At 32.4% G+C, this 22,615-nt stretch overlaps 1 protein-coding gene across 2 annotated transcripts in view; it reads right to left on the bottom strand.

Annotated features, from left to right (window-relative positions):
- The window catches only part of ZFPM2 (zinc finger protein, FOG family member 2), a 539,216-nt gene that overhangs the window by 262,536 nt on the left and 254,065 nt on the right, over positions 1 to 22,615 (bottom strand). For both annotated transcript variants that reach the window (XM_051970971.1, XM_051970972.1), the window contains one exon: positions 10,776 to 10,894. In XM_051970971.1, the coding sequence (XP_051826931.1) occupies positions 10,776 to 10,894 (119 nt within the window). The remainder of the gene's footprint in view (positions 1 to 10,775; positions 10,895 to 22,615) is intronic.

The raw sequence follows: 22,615 nt of genomic DNA, 5'->3' as shown, positions 1-22,615 counted from the left end.
CTTTTAAAAGTTCACTAACTAGTCCTTTCATAAGATATGCCAGCATTGTACTAGGAATTGAAATTAAGCTAGTGCCCCACAATTTGCAGACTCTATTCTCCTCTCTTTAATCATTTTCAACTTTTTTCATTGTCTTCTTAAAGTTGTTGCCAATGGGCCAGGAGTTTCATCTGCCATATTTTATGACAAATTAGTTATCAGTAAAGACATACTGCATGCAAGGGTTTGTATATAATATTCTTCATGTTTAAATATACCCCTTAGTGTGAACATTATCTATGTCTAAATGACAATGTGCTTTCAACAATGAAGTGTTATAATACCCTAACAGTAATGAGATATGGGGTGGCTTGCTTTTAAGCAGAGGCTTTGGGGTGGTTAAAGACAAGGGGACAAGGTTATAAATAGTAATAGGCCCCACAAAAGAAGTTCTAGCTGCATTACAAAAGAAGGTCTTTATATGACTATTGTGAGGGATGGGTTACTAGTCAAACACTGTTTTGTTGGAACTTTCCCATTCTTAGAACAATGTCTGGCACATAGCAGCTACTAAATGAATGATTGTGGATCAACTTGTTTCCTTGAGCTGCCATTCACAAATATGACTAGCATGATAAACATGAAGTGACCCTACTCTTAACAGCTGTGGAGTCTAGTGAAGAGCCAGTATAGTCATCAAATGACTTATCCTTTCCAGCAATAGATTGGTTCATGAAGTTGAAACATCCCATTCTAGAAGGAACAAGTCCGGCTGAGCATCAGTCCATCAGGGACACACTATCTCCCAAGAGATAGCAAAGATGAATAATGGAGTGACTTACTGTAATTTTTGTGAAGAATCTTCTGGAAAGAGAAAGGACACCAAGAGCCTATAGTTCCAGAGTTGTGAATAGCTTTGACCTTGTGTGTCCTTTATACGTATGCTTCACTATCATTATGTTTTGAGTTCCTATATGCTATTTCCTACTCTGTACCTCTGAATTTATCTATGGGAAAATATGCCCTTTCTGTTGGGGGAAATTATCTATGATTACATTTTTTTGCTATGCCATTTAAATAAATGTCTTTGCTAATCTGAATTTGTGAGCTGAATCTATTGGTTGATTATTAAGCAAATATGTATTGTTGGGGGTTTATGAGTAAAACAGCCTGGAACATTTTGAATTATCTCTACCCTTAGGTAGACTGTTCTGGGACCCCATTGTGGGACTTTTGGTCAAGAAGGGTATAAAAACAGTTTTATGTCTTCTGTGGAGAGCTTATTAGGCCTCAAGGAAGCTCTTTTCCAAATACATTTTCCTTTCTTACCAATAGCTTATATTTGTTTTTATCTTCTGGAACTGTTTTTAACCATATTGAGAATGGCTTCTAATTGAGGATTTTAGAATAAGATTTTAGCAAAAGATTTTGAACCCTCAGGCTTTAAGTGATTTATTGTACCAGATGCTCATAATGTCTAAGATACAGATTATATCTGAAAAAAGTTTCTGATATAAGAACAAAAGCATCTAAGTAATACAAGCTAATAAAACCAAAACTAAACAGAAAATTAAACCCCATGCCCACCTAGTTGTTTCTCAATAATTCTCAAAAAACTACCCAATGAGTGGTTGCTCAGTTGTTTTAGTTGTGTCTTGCTCTTTGTGATTCCATTTGAGATTTTCTTAGAAAAAAATAGTCGTGGTTTGCCATTTCCTTCTCCAATTCATTTTCCAGATGAAGAAAGTAAGGTAATTATAATTAAGGGATTTGATCAGGGCTACACAGCTAATGAATGTCCCAGGCCAGATTTGAACTCAGCAACATGAATCTTTCTAACTCCAGGACTAACGCTCTATATGCTGTGACCATTATCAGAACTTCAAAGTGAACAAGAATAGAAACCTCAAAAACAGTTCATTCTGAAAAAATAGTGAGTGATATAAGGTAAATAAATGACATACTTTGAAAATTTATCTGTTCCTAGACTTTAAAATCATATAAAAATAGAAGATTACCTAATAGTTTAAATAATCATTAGAATATAGAAGGAAAGGTAATGTTGGGCAGGTGAGAGACTGATTCCAAAGCATGGTATAATGACTGCTTTTGAGAGAGATAGTAATTAATTATCAGGGAAAATATATTTCCATATGCTTAACATTATTCTTCACATTCATATTATACCACTTACAATGAACGCTACAGTGTCTGTCTAACTGACAAGATTAGTGACCAATGACAATTATACACATTTCCAAAACTTAAGCTCTAATGCTCACTTGTGGTCTCTATTTAGAGTCCACCACTGCTTTTTCTCTTAATGATTCCTATGATGTCATCTTTTAAATAAATGAATAAATGAAGGAGTGAGTGAATGAATAAATGAATGAATGAATACTACATATCAGGCTGGTCTGTCTGCCATTTTCCACAGCTGTGCTACAGCATTTGGAGTTCCACTTCAATGTGTCCTTTAAAGATTTCTTCTGTCCACTCTGCTTCTGTCAACTCCTCACATAGGAGCTAATGTACAAGAGAAGTCAGGATCTTGCCCTCCCTTTGGGAGGCATCTACAATCTCCATCAATAATGAAATCCACCAGCTTTCCCCAAGGGGAAAAGGGTACAATTAACTAGGTTATAAGTCACAGTATTGCTAGAACCTAAGGGCTTCAGCGAATGAAACTGTTCTAAGCCCAATTAGAGTAGTCAGTGCATTTGTCTCCTCTTGGAACAACTCTGCTCTTACGGATCCCATCAATTCAGTATAAATCTGACTGATCTTATCCATGAAGTTAATAGAAAATTGCTCACAGTGGGCGATTGCCACCTCAGTTTCCAAACAGAGACAGATGGAATTTCCCAGATGGTTTGTCACTGGAAAGAGCTGTGCTGGATGAAACTTCACAGAATACATGGTAGAGAAGAATACCTCCCTGGCCTTCAACCATATCACAGTGAAGGCCTTAAAAACTCCTTTTGATGAAATCTAAATTATAATTGCCATAGTAAGTTCTCAGTTTTTCCTCTCTAATGGCTTCATAAATTATTTTTTGTACTCCATCAACATGAGTGTAGTGACCACTGTTCTGGATAAGTTCTACTTTAATTTATAGCCCCTATTCTTGGAAAAATATACAAATTAATGAAAGAGACAGAACAAAAGCAAACATATAAACACATATTAATTGAGTAGGGCAGATTTGTAAGCTGAGAGATTAATTTAGAAAATTTACTTGGAGTTCAGTTTTAAAATAAATATGAAGCAATGTAATTTGATGGGAAGGAGTTTAAAATGTAAATAAATGTAGAAGGTGATTAAGGTGGAAGTGAAATACACACACACACACACACACACACACACACACATATATATATATATACACATATGTATATACACATCCATGTGTATGTATACATACATTTATATATATAGTGTATATGTGAGAATGAGTATGTGATGATGATGAATTAACTTGTGAACAGAAACTGAATTTATTTAAGTGCAGTATAGAACATGAAACATGATGTGATGGAAAAGTAAAATGGCAAAATCCTTCCAAGGCTAAATATCCCATGTTTTAAATTGCTTTAGAAAACAAATGAGAGTTACTTTAGGGCTAACATAAGATCTGCTTTGATCAAAATGATGTTTAAAGATGTTGTGATCTTATTGATATGTTTATTATAAACCGAAGATGGGAAGGAGAACCTGGCATATTAGAGTATTAGAATACTCTTATCATGTAGTTTTTAGGACCTGAGTAAGAGATGTGACTGTGGGAATAGAAAATTCAATTCTGATAACAAATAAATTGGGGAAATCATAGGTGGCTCCAAAGTTGATAATAAAAAAGATAATAAAAAGAGTTTTGGAAATATGTTGAGAACTGTGCAATAACAAACCTGTGAACATTGACAACTCTAGCACTAGTTAATTAAGAAGATCAGGTTAGAGACTTCAATTTAGGCATCATTTGTATATAACTTTCATTGAACCCAGTTGGTCAGTATTTATTAGGTATTGATCAAGTGTCAGGGACTATGCTAAGCACAAATTGTCCCTGTCTTCAAGAAGATCATATTTTAATAAGGAAAACAACATGTAAAACTAAGCAAAAGCTATGCATGGGAAATAAGTTGAAGATAGAAGGCAAGCAGAAAAGTTGGGACTGATCTTAGGAGAAAACCCCCAGTTCTGTGAAGGATCAAGAAACCATAGAGATCAAATGAATCATAACCTCAAATACAAAAAATTCCCAATACATTTGGGAAGATTACCAAAGCAAAAACTACAAAGAATTGTAGAAGTTGCAGATGAGGAGTGATCTATAGTGTCAAAAGCAAAGGAGAATAAGCCACATGGTACTGAATTTAGTCACAATGAGATCATTGTTTACTTTTATTAGAAGATTTTTAAAAGGAATATTTAGAGAAAAGGTCAAATTGCAATAAGTTCATGAAAATATAAGTAGAAAGGAAATGGAGTGCAAAGGAGGTAACAACATGCTTGAAAACTAGGTGTTAATGACACCAAAAACTGAAAGGATTTAGTGTTTACACTACAATAGTTTGGAGTTTAGAATTAGAGAGACGGACTATTTACATCTCTTTGGGATGTATTCTTTCCCTCCAAAATTGTTTTGTTCAAACAAGATATTTAAGAATGTCTTTAGACCTTAAGGGATTAAACACATCTCAGTGATATGCCTTTATCATCTTTATGGCAAGGTAACCCTCCTCTTACCAAATCTGAGTTTACTTTATCTTAACTCTTAACTTGGTCCATTAGGACCCAGTTGAAAACAAAATAGGATTTTGTTCCGAAGGAATGAGAAATAAGAGAATAATGAGGCTGGAGGGATGTATAATGGTGGGTATGCTATATCTGAAGTCAAGAAGATCTGAATTCATATCAGGCCATAAACACTTACTAACTTTATGATCCTTGGCAAGTCATTAACCTGTTAACCTCCATTTTCTCTTCTGTAAATGGAGATAATAGTAGTTCCTATATCACCAGGTTGTGAGGATCAAATGAAATAATACCTGTATTATTCACACAAACTTAATTCAGTCATTGCAATTGGGTCTAACTCTTTATGACCCTGTTTGGGTTTTTTTGGTAAAGATACTAGAATGGCTTACCATTTCCTTTTACAGATCATTTTATAGATAAAGAAGCTGAAACAAAGAGGATTAAGTGACTTGCCCAGGTTCACATAGCCAGTAAGTATCTGAGACCAGATGTGAACTGAAGTCTTCCTGATTTCATGTTCACTGCTACCTTTAAATATAGGAATGGAAACTGATATCAATATATTTATTTCACTATAGTTGGAAACATCACATGATAATGTGTAAAAATGACTGAAAAAAATCTATAATTATTCACTAAATAGCAATGAATTTCTTGCTTATATTTAACTTAAAGAAAATAAAACTATATTCAAGCAATTGGCCAAATCAACTTAAACTGATTTGTTATTAAAGATGATCATAATAAATGAATGCTGCTCAAATTACAAATAGCAAACCTCCCAAATTTTTTCTTGTTGTTTGCTTTCTTTTGAGCACTTGACAAGTTACAACATAAAAGGTACTATGCATATAGCATTGTCACTACTTTCTATGAATTATCAGAAAAGGACTTCATGATGTGAATATTGCATACATAATGTGAATATCAAAAGGCTTCAAAATATATAAACTTCAAAAATATAAACAGTTCTGTTTTAGAGAAGTTTTTTTCTTCAGTCCTCATAGTTAAAGTTTTATCTTTAAAAAAAATTATGCTCATAAGTCATTAAAGTATTATGTCTATTGGCAGGGAAAATAACTTAAAAAAATCTCTTAAAAACTGAAGGAGGCTGACTGAAGGAGGATATGAATTATAAGAAACCAACTATTTAGCCCAGTGGTTAGTTTGTTACAAACTGGAGTCAGCAAGTTATTCATCCACTTTTCAATTTTTTTGTTGACTCTATTTGGGGATTTCTTGGCAAAGATACAAGAGGAATTTGCCATTTTCTTCTCTAGCTCATTTTACAGATGAGGAAACTGAGACAACAGTTAAATGATTAGGGCAGCATCATAGATCTAGTAAGTGTCAGGCCAGATTTGAATTCAGGAAGATGAGTCTTTTTGATCCCATTTTTGGGGTTTTATTTATTTTCTCATTTAGCTGCCTTGGAGTTTGGAAGACGTGTTCAAATCCTGCTTCAAACAGTTATTGAGTATGTAATCCAGTCTTCCTCAGTTTCATAATTAGTAAAATGGAAACAATGTTAGCACCCATCTCTTAAGATTGTTGTTAGAAGAAAATGAGACTGGAGCAGCTAGGTGCACCAGCCCTGAAATCAGGAGACCTGAGTACAAATCTGGCCTCAGACACTTAATACTTCCTAGCTGTGTGATCCTGGAAAAGTCACTTAACCCGAATTACCTCAGCCAAAAAAAAAAAAAAAATTAGATCATGTTTGTGAAGTGTTTTGTAAACTTTTAAAGATTATATAGATATTAGCTATTATAATTACCTGAATGGAAACATTTCATGTGGGACACTAAATTTGGGGCAAGCTACATTTGTCTGAAAACTAGCCATTCCTATGTTTGAAAAACATCATAAGGAAAACACTACTCATTGATGATGACTTGTTGTTGATGTAGTAGAGGTATATATAAAGGGACACCATAATAACTAATCAAGATCTTCAACTAATATGTAAGTTATGGGCAACTAGGTGGCTATCCTTAAAACCAAGTTTAAACTTGAATTTAAATCAAATCTCAGCTATTTGATGTGTGAAATTGGGCAAACCACTTAACTCTGACAGGTTACATTTCCTCATCTTTGTATTGGGGATAATACTATCTCAATTTCATCATGAGGCTGTTGTGAGGATCAAATGAAAAAACATTTAAAGTACTTTACAGACATTCCACCACTATATAAATTTAAGCTGTTATCTTAGATCTCAGAATCACAAAATCTCAAATTAGAAAGGACCTCAGTTAACTAGTTTAATTATCTATTTTGGATGCTACATAATGCTAGCACTCATATTGAGTTTAAAGTCCATAAAAGCCCCCAGAAATTTCCATATAAACTCTAATATAGCTATCTCATCTCATTTTTTTTTTGTTTACCTTAAGTAGATTTTTTTGATTCCTAAATGTTAGGTATGCTATTAATGTTAGTGTTGGACATTCCCAAGAATCCTTATACCACAATTGGAGCAACTATCATTCTTGCTTTTCAAAATATTTCTGATTCTTGAAGCAGCCATTCACTATGTTAGCTATCTTATCTAGCTTTGTTTCAACTCTCAATCTGAAAATAATCTCTCTTCCTCTCCTCTCTCTTCCCCTCCCTATATATTTCATTCCTTGTTCTCTTCTTTTTTGAAAAATGCAATTTAAATACTTATACTTCATTTAAAAAAATAATGATGACATACTTGTTACTGACCAATTTAAATAAGCTGCAATTATAATTAAGATCAAGAAGCAATTTTGTTTGTTTGCTTGTTTTGTTTTTTGCTGAGGCAGTTGGGGCTAAGTGACTTGCCCAGGGTCACACAGCTAGGAAGTGTTAAGTGCCTGAGTCCAGATTTGAAGTCAGATCCTCCTGACTTCAGGGCTGGTGCTCTATCCATTGAGCCACTTGGAAGTGTTATTTTCAAAAGAAAATTAAAAGTAGGTAATTTTAAGTAAAACATTTCATTTTTAAAGGAGATAAAATAAATATTTACTTAAATATTTTCTAGAAAGGAGTGTGGATTAAATACTTGACCTTCAGCATAATAAAATATATAAATACTTCACAGTGTTTTTGACCAATTGCCTTTATAATGCCTCAGGATATCTCTGTTTAATATTTTTAAAAACATAATAAAATTTCTGAAAAAGAGAATGCAGATAAATGAAAATCTCCTTCAAACCTAAATTTTATGCCAGTGGTATTCTTATTATTCAAAAACTATATAAAACAAGATAACAGAGATAAACAAGTATAGTGCTAATAAAGCACTTCATTGTAAAAACTATAATATTTCATGAAAAGTTCAATATATCTTCTTACAGTATAATATATATACATTAAGCAGAAAATTTCATTTTAAATATAAACTATCATTAATTTGACATATTATAATAGTATCTCATGTCAATAATATGCAAATGAAGGTTATTTAATAGCAGGTACTACTTTAGACAGCTTTGAAGAATGATTGATTCAATGTAATATAGATTGCACTAGTATCCTCTTAACAAAGAAAGAAACACCCTGCAGACAAACTAGATTTAGAGTATAATTTAACTTAAACTTTAAAGTTTGTACAATCTTTTCTTGTTTGCAAAGAATGCGGAGTTCTTCATTAGCTAGAATAATAACAAACCAATGATTAATTTCATAATAATGAAATGAAATAATGACATAAAATAATCAAAATGGTTTTGTCTGGCTATATACAAATAGAGCCATATACTTCCCAAATAATATTCTACAGTTATTTGATTTAAACAATCTCCTATTATAGACATTTTCTTGGGGAGCCATAAAAATGAAGTAATAATTCTTCAGTTGATCAGCCTGGTTTATAAAATTATTTGGATTGGGCATTCCTTTTTTTCTTTCTTTCCTTTCTTTTTTTTTTTTTTTTTAGTAGATTAATGAAGTCTAAACTTTGATTTGGGAAAAACTGGGCTCAAACCCAGGTATCCACTAACTATCTGACATTAGACAAATTACATAAATTTTTTATGCCTCAATTTTTTCATCTGTGAAATGAAAGTTTTGTAATAAATTGTTGTGATATGGAAGCCACTTGCCAGTGGTTGCTGGAGGTCTAACTTGGATCTGTAGAATGAATCTCTTCACCTAGGCATGGTTCTTAACATTAAATGGTCTCTAAGATGCCTTCCTATCCTAGATCCCATGATCCTCACTAAATTCAGGGATAGGACTATTTCAAAAAGCCCTCCAGAGATCAGGTAGAATAGCATATTTGAAGATGGGCACAATATGGAAATTGAAACAACTAGTTACAAACTACCTACAAAGATAGGAGCAGCACAATTCCAGACATATCCATTGGAACAGACTAAAAAAGACTATCCCTGTATATGATGAAATCAAGAATTATTTTGAAACATATATGCAACTTGCATATCCTTGTATATTTGTAGAATTATTAATCATTAATGAGAATGGCACTATTAAATCTCTATCCATAGGCAAGAGTCTCCTTTGACTTAATAGTTCCTTGATGTCTTTAGCGCTTAAGTGGGTACATTTTAAAGGGATCAGTTGTAGGATACATTATTCATTTATTGTTTATTATTTTTAATTTGTTTATATTTGCAAGTTTATTTTTTGTTCAATAATCTTAAAAAAATTTTTTATGTATTTCAACCCTGGATTTCCTTCAATCATTGTTTCCTAACTTGTAGTAAACATATATATTGCACAATTGTATTGGTGATAGTATTGGTTTGCATTTTTTCCTATATATGTGATCACTTCTCCTTATTTTACTATGCTATCACTCTTGTCAAATGTTGCCTGGAACATGTTTGTCATCTGAAAGATTATTTTTTAAAAAAAAATATTTATGAATCTTTTCTGAAGGCCTACTCTATTATCCAATCACAAAATAGAGGTGCTCTTTATGATAAAAGGCTATTCCAGTGACTATTCCATGGCCTCTGTTAGGTCTTACTAAACTGACCATTCTTTAAGTCACTCAGATTGCTGTTGTAGGAACTGCTTGTCTAAGCTGGTCCATAGTGTGATGTGATGTGATGTGATATTTGTCTATGTGTTTGGCTGCATCAAATGTTTTAAAAAATCTACTAAATCATGGAAAGGGGAGATGTTTATAATCTACCAACAAAATCACTTTTTAAAGTATTGAAGCACAACAACTTCAGGAGTAAAATCAATAATAACTCTTCTTTTTAAATCTTTAGGACAGAGATTTTTAATTTTTTTTGGAGGGGTCATGAGTCTTATTGTCAATTTGGTAGAGTTTATAGACTTCTTCCCATAAAATATATGTTTACATGCAAAAAATAAAACATCTAAGATGAAAAGGTGGGCAATTATATTGAAATGTAGTTATCAAATTATTAAAAAGAGAAAAAGAGAAGAAAAAAGACAGCAGAAGAAAGAAAAAAGAAAAGAAGAAAAAGGAGGAGGAGGAAAAGGAGGAGGAGGAGAAGGAGAAGGAGGAGGAGGAGGAGGAGGAGGAGAAATAAAAGAAGAAGAAGACCACTACTGAAGGAGTTGGAAGCAATACTTATGGTATGTAGTGTGCTATTTTGATCCTAACTCCTATACAAGAGAACAAGTTAAGGACAGAAATTAGAATTCTAATTGGCCTTAGTTTTTACAAGTTCAAACAATATTACCAGAGTATAACAAAGTTGTTTACTTATTTCTCATTCCACATGTAAACCTGAATTGTATGACAATTAATTTGTGTCATCTTAAAAATAAAGGCAATTGTATATGTTATTAAATGTGAACAGTATTAGCCTGGCTAAGGAGATAAAGGAAGAACCTTATAAATTACCTTACTAAACAGCCATTTAGCATGATTAACCTGTTCCCTTCTAAACTCTGCGTAGATTACTGTCAGAGAGGAGCCACTTGGAAAAAATCCAAGCAGTTCTGTCCATGAAAAGCAACAACAAACCAGTTTTAAGTGATTTCGTTGGGAGGCGACCAAAGATAATTCCTAAGGGACAACAAAAGTATTCAGAGTCAACTGTCTCTTAGCATTCACATACCAAGGTGTTATTATTCAGATCCATCTTCCCAGCAAAAGGCCCCCATGTTGTTCCAACCGGAAGTTGCTGCCGACTCTGAATCTTGCGCTCCCCATCCTTCTGGACCATCTCCAACTCTCCTGCAGACAAAGAAAACAAGCCATGTTTAGAGTACTTTCACTTGTGCCTTGACAACAGCCACCTCTGTCTTTGTGTTTGTTTTACATGCACAATGTTCTGAGGACCCATATAATGAGAATTAATTATGCTTGTCTGAAAAACAACTGATCTTGTCATCCTGAGGAAAGAAAGAAAGAAAGAAAAAACTAAACCTTTTCCTTATAATTATATTCAAATTTAGCTTATGGAGCCCAATTTCTTTCTTACATCTTTTCACACACATTATACTGTGAAAGCATTTCTATTTAGCAAGCCTTTAAGAATCAGAGGGAATAACCCTTCCTCAAATGGCTTTGTTCCAGGATGAGAGAATGGAAGAAGAAGAAATAGGAAAACATGCTAGGGTTAAAACCCTTAACACTCTTGACTGTAAAGTAACTTTAATGGATACTCAATGTGAATTTATTTACTTCCTAATAAGGGACAGGAATCTTTGGCAAATAAAGGTCTTTGAGCTATTTAAAGAATTTGGATAGAAAATTGGTAGATGTTTTAGAGATCTTTCTATTTTTCCATGGTATATTATCGTCTCTTAGATAGATAATGATAAATGGTCTTGTGATTGAGAGAGCCATCTGCATCCAGAGAGATAATTGTGGGGACTGAGTATGGATCACAACATATTATTTTCACTTTTTTTGTTGTTGTTTATTTGTATTTCATTCTCTTTCTCCTGTGTATGGTATGACATGTGATAAAGAAAAATTGTGGAAATATGTATAGAAGAATTGCACATGTTTAATATATATTGGATTACTTGCCATCTAGGGGAGAGGAAGGGATTAAAAATTTTTTGGAATACAAGATTTTGCAAAGGTGAATCTTGAAAACTGTGCATATGTTTTGAAAATTAAAAAAGCTTTAAAATAGATATATAGGGTAAATATACACATAATACATAGGGATATATACTCATTCAACTAAATACCTTTTATAATATATATTTCTAAACAGTCCCCTTTGTTTTGGATATGTTGAGCAATGGAAATAATAGAAATGAAACCAGAATAGTTGTCAAGAATTGATCCAACATCCTCATTCCCTCTCTCCGCCCGACACCCCATTTCATTGAAACCAAATCAGTTATTTCCCTTTTCATCATTTCTCACTATCAACCACATCCAACTGATGAAAGAATGAGAAAAAAAGGGAATTTCTTAGCATGATTTGCAATCTCTCAAAACTGCAGGCAGAAACAGGAAAAAAAAGTCCCAAATTGTGGCTTTAAAATCTTCAACTGTCTGATTCATATAAACAATGACACAACCCTCTCCCCAGCAGTTCTCTAATTTCAAAATGTAACTTTCACAAAACATTCATTATCTGAACTACATGCCTGGTGCAGTATGTATTGTATTGAAAAGGTGGACATTTGCACTTATTAAGTTTACTCTTAAATGCACATTGCCAAAAGCTCGTGTGAGGAAATGACTGGCAGAGCAGATGTTAGTTAGAACATCTCTCTCTTCAGTCACTGGCCAAATTTTGATGAAAATATTTCATTCTGCATAATTGTTGCTGTTATCGCTGCTGCTGCTATTATAGCAGCAAAGTCTAGTTATATTTGAGACTTTTCTGCTTATGTTTAAATGGTAATAATACCACAAATCCTATATATCTATCATAATAGCCATTGAAATATCACTGTGTTGTTAGTGATTTAAAATTTGTGATATTGATAGTGATAGTGATTTAAAATGTTTTGATATTTGTTCACTATTTGGATAGTTGAAAAAATCTTGAAGTAGCAATTTGACAAATGACACCAACATTATTTGAATACAAATTCATAAATCCGCTAGTGAATTTTTGTTTTGTTTTATTTTTATGTCTTCTGGTTCAAAGTGGAAGTGCTCACATGGTAATCCTCAAGTTTCCCCCTACCTCCCAGGCTCCTAACCTTTGGTGAATGATTGCAATTTAGCAATAGCTCAAGATTATGGAAAGTGAACAAATTAACACAACCAGTATTTCCTCTGGGGCAAATTCAGCTGTGGGGAGGGTTTGGGAGGGGTTAGCTGGGCACTTCAGAGGACAGTCTGCTCTAGATGCACTAATGCTAGGAGAGGGGAAAGTATATTCCCTTTAAAGTAGGATCAACACTTTTAGTATTGTCAATATCCAGTCCCCCAGAGGAGATTGGAGTGAAGGTTAGGCAGCAGGGAACTTGGAAGATATACTCCTTAAGAGGACCACTAGCCAAAGGAATACCTTTGCCTCCAGGATACCCTGGAGCAAAACTCTGATCAGTTTGTTCTTTTCATTGTTCTGCTAAAAATCAGTGATGTAAAAGCAAAGGACATTCAAACTCTAGATTTAGGGAAAAAAACGATTAACATTTCTGTGGAAACAATAGTTCTCACTACAGTGCTTAAGCTTAATTACTGAATAAATGTCCAAGATGAATAGATCAGTTATTTCCAACATATAGTTTATCTCCAACACTTCAATTACCTCTGAAAATGTGATTTTTCTGTCTTAAGGAATGAACAAAAATATCCTAACATATTTGATTGAGTTGTATATTTTTAATGTATTTTTTAAGTTTGAGAAATATTTCTTATCAAGGAGAAATCATTTGTAAAGGTATAAGCTTATAGCATCAGGCATAACCTAGAATTTTCTTAGTTTTCTAGTATTTTCATATTACTCCTCTTCACACACTCTATGGCAGAGAACCTCAGTGACCTACTTTCTGTTTACACAGGGCTCCATCTCTTGTCCTTTGTCTCTTAACTGAACATCTCTCATGTCTGGAACTATCTTCCTCTATCTTAGAATTCATGGCTTCTTTAAAGACTCAGTTCAACGCATTTTTCTCCAGAAGACCTTTCCTACTCTCTCCAAGTGCTAGTACCTAGACCTTTAGGGTTATTTGCCATTTTTTATCCAGAAGCCTTTGTCCCATCCTCTAAACTGGACAACCAAAGAACACGCCAGATTAGAGCTAAATCTCTTGGCTCTGAAATCCTTTGACTGGCATTTTTATCATCTTCACCATTTTGTCTTCAGTTTTATTGTCACACATATCTTCCCAACTTCCATTTATTTCTTATTATGATCAATACTGTAAATTACTACTGCTATTGCCTCTGAAAAGGCTTGATAATTCCATTCTTCACCTCTGTAACTTCATCTACCTTAACTCTCTTTGGCTGCCACTCCCTTTAAATAGACTATAACTTTCATTGTAATGTAAACTCCCTGAGGGCAGGAGCTATCTTGCTTTAATATTTCTATTATCAGCTCTTCAGACAGTAATTTTTTTCAGTCATGTTTCACAGTTTTTGTTTTGTTTTGTTTTGTTTTTTACTCCAGGACTATGACTCTATCCACTGGGCCTCATAGCTGTCCTTTGACTAGTTATTAGCAAACATTAACTGCTTAATGCCTTTTCTTCATTCAACTTTTCTATATATGTATCATGTATTTATATCATTTGATAAAGGTATTGTTTTTGTCATTAGAATAAAAACTTCTAGAAGTTAATGGGTATTTTTGTTTTTTTCTTTGTATCCTCTGTGCTTAACTTAGAACCTGGCACATGTTAAGAGTTTACTAAATGTATCTTGACTGAATTTCAAAGAAACTAACACAGAAAGGATAGCTATCTGACAAAATGTGGTGGTCATAGAAGAGAGAAAAATGGATTTCTATTAGTTTTTTTAATACCTTCAAAAGAGTGGTAGGAGAGCTATAACTGGAATATTGCATTCATTTTCAGGGGAATTAATTGAATTGTTAGCTTAGCATTATTGTTTTACTCTGTTACAATACAGTTCTTTTAGAGTGGGATGATCTGGAAAAGTTTGCAATGTAAAAAAAAAAAACAATACACCAAAAAAAAAAAAAAAAAAACCTTTAAAAAATAATCAATGGATACTATATATAAAACATCATAAAATTTAGAAAATTACATGAGGCTTCTTTTACAACTGACAAGATAGTGAATTCTTAACCAAATACATGACTGAAGAAATCATAAAAGACAAATAGACAATGCAGTTATATAAAAATTCATACCTTTTGCATGAACAAAATCAATTTAGAAAAAAATGGTAGTGTATATCAGAGAAAATATTTAGAGGGAATATAAAAAGAAATGTATGATATTCAAGATATATATATATATATATGTATATATATATATATATATATATATATATATATATATATATATATATATATATATGTAGTTAAATCAGTTATGTAACACCAAGAGAAATTCCATGCTTGGTCAAAAGCTATATTATCAAAGGCAACTGAAAAATTTTTTTAAAAGGAAGTCATTATATCAATGGAAAGACAGGAATAATAAAGCACTGTTAGTGGATCTGCAAACTAACTGACTCATTTTGAATATAAATTTGGAATTATTTCAGTAAAATAACTAAATTAATTTTTATGAGAGAAATAATTAAATTGTTTGTAGCCTTTGACTCAGAGATGTGCTTCAAAAACTTTCAATATAGTAATAAAGATGCAATATAGCAAAATATTCTTAGGTACATGCTTTGTCATAACAAAATTCTTGAAACAAAATGGGTGCCCACCATTTGGGGAACTATTACAAATATGTTATAAGCATATAATAGAATATTATTACAAAGTAGGAAATGATTATCTGAGGAGTCCAAAAAAATGTCAGAAAATATACACAATGCAGAGTAAAATGAGAACTATATATGTGTATTACTTTTATGTGTTTGTGTGGATATATATGCTCACATTCATATATATATATATGTATATATATGTATGTATATATAATTGCAGCAACCATATAATGAAGTTTCCAAACTATTATAAATTGTAAGTACTTGAGAACAAATAATGACACACATTTCCCTCTTGAGAGAACACAGATGTAAAATTATTTAGAATTGTTGCATACATTGTCTTTGAGAAGTTCATACTACTTTTTCTTGTTTGCCACAATATTGGATTCAATGAGGTAAGAAGAATACCCAGAAATACCTATGAAAGATATAAAGTACATCAGTAGGACATATTTTTATAAACCTCACATGCTTATAATATTATAGGTATAAAATAATATTAATATATACATATTTATTAAGGTCTGTTTTATGACAGATACTGTAGTTATGTGTGGCTGGGTATTTATTTTTATGAGTATATGCTTATTTCCTTCACTAAAGCTTTGTCTTTTGCCTCATGTGACATAGAGGCAACCTTTTGTTTTTCAAGGTTATTATAGAAAAATATAACCCCTGGTAGATCCTACCAGTTTGTAAAAGCTATAAATAAAAATCAACTAATAGATAGAATATATGAAATCTGAAAATTAGGCTCACTGGGTTTAGAAAATTTCATTGCCAAGCTGAATATCAAGTGATAAGTATATTTTACACCAAAATAATTTTATAAAATAGAAAATATCTACCAAGTCATTGTGGATTTGCACTCTGTATCAGTGTAAGGATTATCCATACCACACAGTGACAGATACTTGAAATATACATATATGCGTCAATATACATACCTCCATTAAAACCATAATCCAACAAATCATCAGATACAGAGATGATTTGGGATTCTCGGAGGTTATGCCAAAGATGTCTAAAGTTAAAAAAAGACTTTGGAAATGACCTTCAGATGTCTGGATTTTTTCTTTTTTCATTTTTTTGTCTTTGTATCATTGGAATTTAGCACAATATTGCAAACATAATATGCACTTAATAAATGATGACTGGTTAGTTCTCCAAGCACTCATTTCATCAGACATCTATTCATTTCTCACCAGGCCACCCTCGTTTTGGCCTTCTTTGAATTCTCCACAAACCCTTCACTGCTTCCTTTTTTGTGTTGTCTTTCTCCATTAAGCTGAAATCTCCTAGAGAGCAGAGAATGTACTTTTTTTATATTAGAATCTTTGGCACTTTAGCAAAGTATCTGATATATAATAGGCATTTAATAAATGTTTATTATTTATTGAATGAGTTGAGTTCAGGGAAATTCATTAACAGGTTGGTCATGAGCAAAGAGTGTGTGTGTGTGTTTGTGTGTTATATAGTGAGACTGAAATAGATATGTACATATGAAATTATATCTATATCTATATCTATATATATATATACACACACACACACATATTTCATTTTCACCAACTTTGAAAAACCATATAAGCTATAGGAGAGTTTAATATCTCTATAAGTGAAAGAAGTTCTCTTCATTATGGAATTATAGAACCTATAAATATAAGAATATAAATTTAAAAAACTCAAACTATAAAAACGGCTAAATCTTTTGTGATGATTTGTTTTGTTTTGTTTTGTTCTGGTCTTGTTTTTGTTTTTGTTTTTCTTTCATTGTAACTTTAAGTCAACAAACAGGGCTTAAAGAAGAGAAATCTAGGTTGGTAGAAGTGGCATCCACTCAAGAGCTATAACAAATCTTTTGTACTAATGGAGTTAAACCCAATAGAATGATCATATTTCAGAACTTTTAAAAATTGCAATAAACTAGTAATTTCATTGACATAGGTTCCTCACAAATAGAACTCATGGCCTATCAGGGCTGGTGGCCACTTTTGTCTACAATGCATAGTCCTAGGGAGTTTCTTGTGATATAGAGAGGATAAATTACTTATCCAGAATCATAGATCCAATGTGTATCAGAGGCAAAACTTAAAACAGCGTCTTCTTGACTCCAAAGTTAGTTTTCTCTCTTAAGCTATAGAGGTTGGATTATAGAATTTTTATTTCAATCTGATTGGAATGTCTAAAAATAGTTATACTCAAATATACATGCTAATCCATTCTTCACAAAAGCCATGAAAATGGATATTGATAAAACACAGACATGACATTTTATTTTTCCTCATGCAAAAATCGTCAGGCTCTCCCAATTATCACCACAATAAAATCAAAGTCCTTAGCCTTGTATTTAAAGTCCTTTTCAATGAATTTCACTTACATTTCCCATCTTATTTCATACTCCTTTTTTTGAACTGTTCATTACCTAGGCAAATTGGTCTTCTAGCTTTCTTTATATATGAGTCCTATCTTCCATTTCTTCTTTTCAAATAGTACCCTAAATCGAAAATGCCTTGCTTCCTCATCTCTGCTGAATTCCTGGCTTCCATCAAAATACATGGCTCAGACAACATGTCCTTCACTAAAATTCTTTTGAATCATGAAATTTGCAGTCTTTGTTTCTTACAATTATTTTGTAATGCATTCCATTTTTTTTTTTTTTTACTTTGCTATATATGCATTTTGCTCCCCCATCCCTCCACCCCTAAGAAAACAACATAAACTACTTGAGGACTGAGAAAGTTAGTTTTTGGCTTTATATTATCAGTGCTTAATAAAGTGTCTGTACACTTTAGACATAATAGTCAGTACATAGTAGGCTTAATAAATGTTTATTGAATTGGATATACCTTATTCAACAATTCCTTTATAAATTACAATCTAGAACAACAGTGACTCTTAATCCTACAGGTCCACACTGTCTATGGACAATTTTAAATAAATGACAGAGTATGCTTTTCTGCATAAAGATGAAGCCTAAAGTATTTGCCTGCTTTTGCACACTAAAAAACAGCCATGTCTATGGACATGTCACATTTAACTGATACCAGAGGAATCATGAGAATCTTTGAAAACCCTTTTAAAAATAATTCAGGCTCCCTTTCTGCCACTGACATTTTTCATTTGAAAAGAGTTCAGGCTCAGTCACACAGTGACTCCTTATCTGTACCTGTGGATTTACAAGCAGTCCTGTCTTTTAATGGATTAAGAACTACAAACTTAGGGCAGATCACAAGGTGATACCCAAATACTTTCCAAAGTTTTGAGGCATCTTTGACTGGGTATTTTAATTTTAAGATGGCAAAACAAGAAGCACTTTCTGAGCTGTTTAAAGGGTATCTAAGAGAAAGCTGGTCACCATTGAAAAATGCTATATCAATCTCTTCTTTTCTAGTTGAATGTGACTATGCAATTCCTATCTTGCTTGGTTTCTTACAGTCTCTCTGAAGTTAAGAGAAATCTTTCTTGTTATTGAAGTCACTAAATAAACACATATATAAATCAGTTTACATATATAAATATGTATGTATATATACATATGTAAATACATAATTCTTTTCAATAGATAATTTTTAGGTATATAGTAGTATTTTAACTGCAATTTCTTAAATTACTTCTTGAGTACAATCAAGGCAGAAAGAGAACAAATTCCATACACAGGGTAGTTGAGCCATGTTAGTAATGAAATTGGGATAAACACTGAGATATATATGAGTGTCATGACTTCTAATTCATCATGTACTCTTTAACTTAAATTGTAAATAGGCAAGAAATATGGTATCTAGCAAATTAGTTTCCTCATATTAGAAGACTTTTAAAATTGGGGGGCAGGGAGTGAAATACAATGGAAAGTACATATAACCTAGGAATAGAAACCTGGTTCTCTTCCTGGCCTTACTCTTGCTATGTCATTCTAGGTGAGTCTCAAACTCTTCAGGCCTTGACTTCCTTATGATCAACTGAAGGAAGATTCTGTGCCTTCACAAATCATTTAACAAAGATTTACCAAATAAGGATACCTACTTTTGTTGGAACATCTGGGTGGTGTAGTAGATAGAGTGCTAAGGCTGGAGTCAACAAGCCTCATCTTCCTGAGTTCAACATGGCCTCAGACACTTGCTAGCTATGTGACCCTGGGGAGATCACCTTACCCTATTTGCTTCTGTTTCTTCATCTGTAAACTAAGTTGTAGAAGGAAATGACAAACCACTATATTATCATTTTCAATTAAATTCAAAATGAAGTGACAAAGAGTTAGATATAACTGAAAAATACCTGAACAACAATTGTACCTCTTATGTGCTACAGAGAATATACTGATAAAAAAAATAAAATTATTAAAAATAAAAAAATAATAAAAAGTTAATGGTTTCCAACTATCCTCAAGGTACTTAAAGTCGATATGTCTTAAATGTCTTGAAATGCCTTGAAAAAGGATTCCTTAATTCTTTTTCTACTTCTATCTCTAACTTCACCTCTACTCACAAGTAGTCTCTTTGTAAATATTTTGTATTTACTTACATGTGTAAAAGTTATGTCTAAGTCTGGCTAGTTGGTTCAGTGCTTAGAAAGCTAGATCTTGAATCAAGAAGACCTGAGTTCCAATCGGATATCAGACACTATTTCTGTACTGCTTGTCAAGCCACAATCTTTGTGTGCCTCAGCTTTCTTCATCTAAAACATGGAGGTGTTAAAGCATCTCAGAATTTTTGTGAGAAGAAACTAACATTTATAAAGTTCATTTATAAAGCATTATGTAAATCTTAGTTATTATTGTTAGTTTCATTATCTTGTCTTCTGTTTTCAATTGCTTTTTCCCCTGCAACCTAGTCCCTATTTCTAGGAACATCCTTGCATTGAATATAGTACCTGGAACATAGTAAACATTTTAAAAATATTTAATAAAAGTTTGATTCAAAGGAGAAATAAGATAGTTGTATATATGAGGGAAATAAAAGCTTAAGGGAGGCACAAAATGCTATTAGAGTTATGAACATCTATCCATCCCTTTGACTTAAATCAAAATCTTTGATTCATTTACCTATTTAATAATGGCAATTTAATACTCCTTCAACTATTTTTACCTATCTGCATATATGTTGTGATTAACAATAGTAATAGTTGCATTTATAAAAAGTTTTAAGGTTTCCAAAGTATTTATAAACATTCATAGAATTTTAGTGGAGTATAAACTCTTCCATGCCCTCTTCATATTGAAGTCTCCTCCATAATAGGTCCAAAAGTATTGACTTGTCTGAGATTTATCTATTTAAAGCCCAGCAAAGGTCTGTCCATCTTTTGCTATTCAATATGATTGTTCTCTTGAATCATGCCAGAAAAAGTGGCTCATCCTTCATGAAGAGATCACTGGATGTTAATAAAGTATTACTATATTAGGATCTCATTAGCTTTATTACCTACTCCTTGACTACCTGAACTGAAAGGGGGAGGGGCAGAGAATGTTATTGCCCCCTTCATTAAATAGTCTTTGTTACAAGAGGAAATAACAGAGTCACCCTTACCTCCTTACTCTCCTTTCACCACCACAGAATTCATTAGCTTCTAAATTCTGGAAATTCTATCTCCACAATAATCTCTTAATCTATGTTTTCTCTTTACTCACACACCCATTCTTTTAGTCCTTGCCCTATCACCTCTTGCCTTAAGTGTCATGAAAGACTCTTTCATCTCCAATCCAGACCCCACATTGAAGCCCCATAATAATATTACTAAATAATAAGTATGACTAGCCAACTTTCCTGCTCACTAAACTTTTTGTTCCCCATAATGTCTAGAGAAATAAACCAAAACAAAACCTCCAAACTCTTATATTTAGCAAGTAAAAGCATATTTTGAGATAGCTCTACTTTATCTTTGTAGTCTTTTTACAAATCACTCCTCTCTACAAAAACACTGGGATCAGTCCATTTGCTCTTAGTTGGTATTTCTTTTTCTGTGTTCATGACTTTAAATGAACTAAATGACTAAAATACATACCTTCTTTACTTATCTCAGAAATTCTAGTTGTCTCCAAAGATCTTCTCAAGTTACACTTTCTACATAAAGATTTCCATTAAAAAAAAAATCATTTTATTGATTTATTTTATTTTTACATTGTTTAAATTTCTTTTTACCACAGACCTATTTTTTTATTTTTTAAGATGAAAAGAGGAAAAAAAAATCAGCAAAGCCAATCAACACAGAAAAAAATCTGAAATTACATGCAATGTTCCATATTTCTAGAATCCACCACAATGGAAGAGATGTCTTACATAAAGTCTTACATATATTTTTACATCTTGTATTACCATAAGGAAGAGATTATTAAGTTCCTTTATCATTAGTATTGCTTAATAATTGTCTTCTTTGAGAAGCAATATTGGCTTTACATATGATGAAATCTTCTTCAAATTCATGGCACCCATTGACTTAGTTCCCAAGAAACCAAGTTCACCTCTATATTATGATAAATCATCAAAGCATGAGGTCCCTGAAGGCCAGGATTATTTTATTTTTTATCATGGCATATTCAGGAACCAGAACACTGTGGTACCTGACAGATAGCAGACACTTAATAAACATTTATTGGTTTATTAAAATGAATATAATGTAATATGTAAACTTAAAATTATATCAGCAGTATTACAAAATAGCATGAGCAAAAAAAAAAATGGACGTATTTTTGATGCACTAAAGCATTTTTTCAATGCACTGAAGAGGAGCATCACAAAGAAAGACAAATTATGCATCCTTTTAAGTTATATGTTGAATTTATTATATATCTAAAGGAAAAAGAATATCTAAGATTTATAGACATGATCAAAATCTATTCCCCAATAGATAAATAGTAAAAGATACAGTTTTCAAAATAAGAATTGCAAACTATTGTTAATAACCACATAAAAGAATGCTCAAAACAAAAATAAGAAAAATCAAAGCTACTCTGAGGTTTTATCTCACGACAAATATGACAAAAAAGTGATAATAGGAACTGCTGAATGGACAACCAAGACAGTAACATTGTATTGGTAGCACAGTGAATCATTAAAACCATTCTGCAAAGCAATTTGAAATTCTACAAATACGACTAAAATGTTTTATGTTTTGATCTGGTGATTTCAT

This window comes from Antechinus flavipes, chromosome 1 (assembly GCF_016432865.1).
Source record: "Antechinus flavipes isolate AdamAnt ecotype Samford, QLD, Australia chromosome 1, AdamAnt_v2, whole genome shotgun sequence".
NCBI lineage: Eukaryota > Metazoa > Chordata > Mammalia > Dasyuromorphia > Dasyuridae > Antechinus > Antechinus flavipes.
Note: the sequence above shows the minus strand (reverse complement) of the source record. Positions and strands in the feature narration are given on the sequence as shown.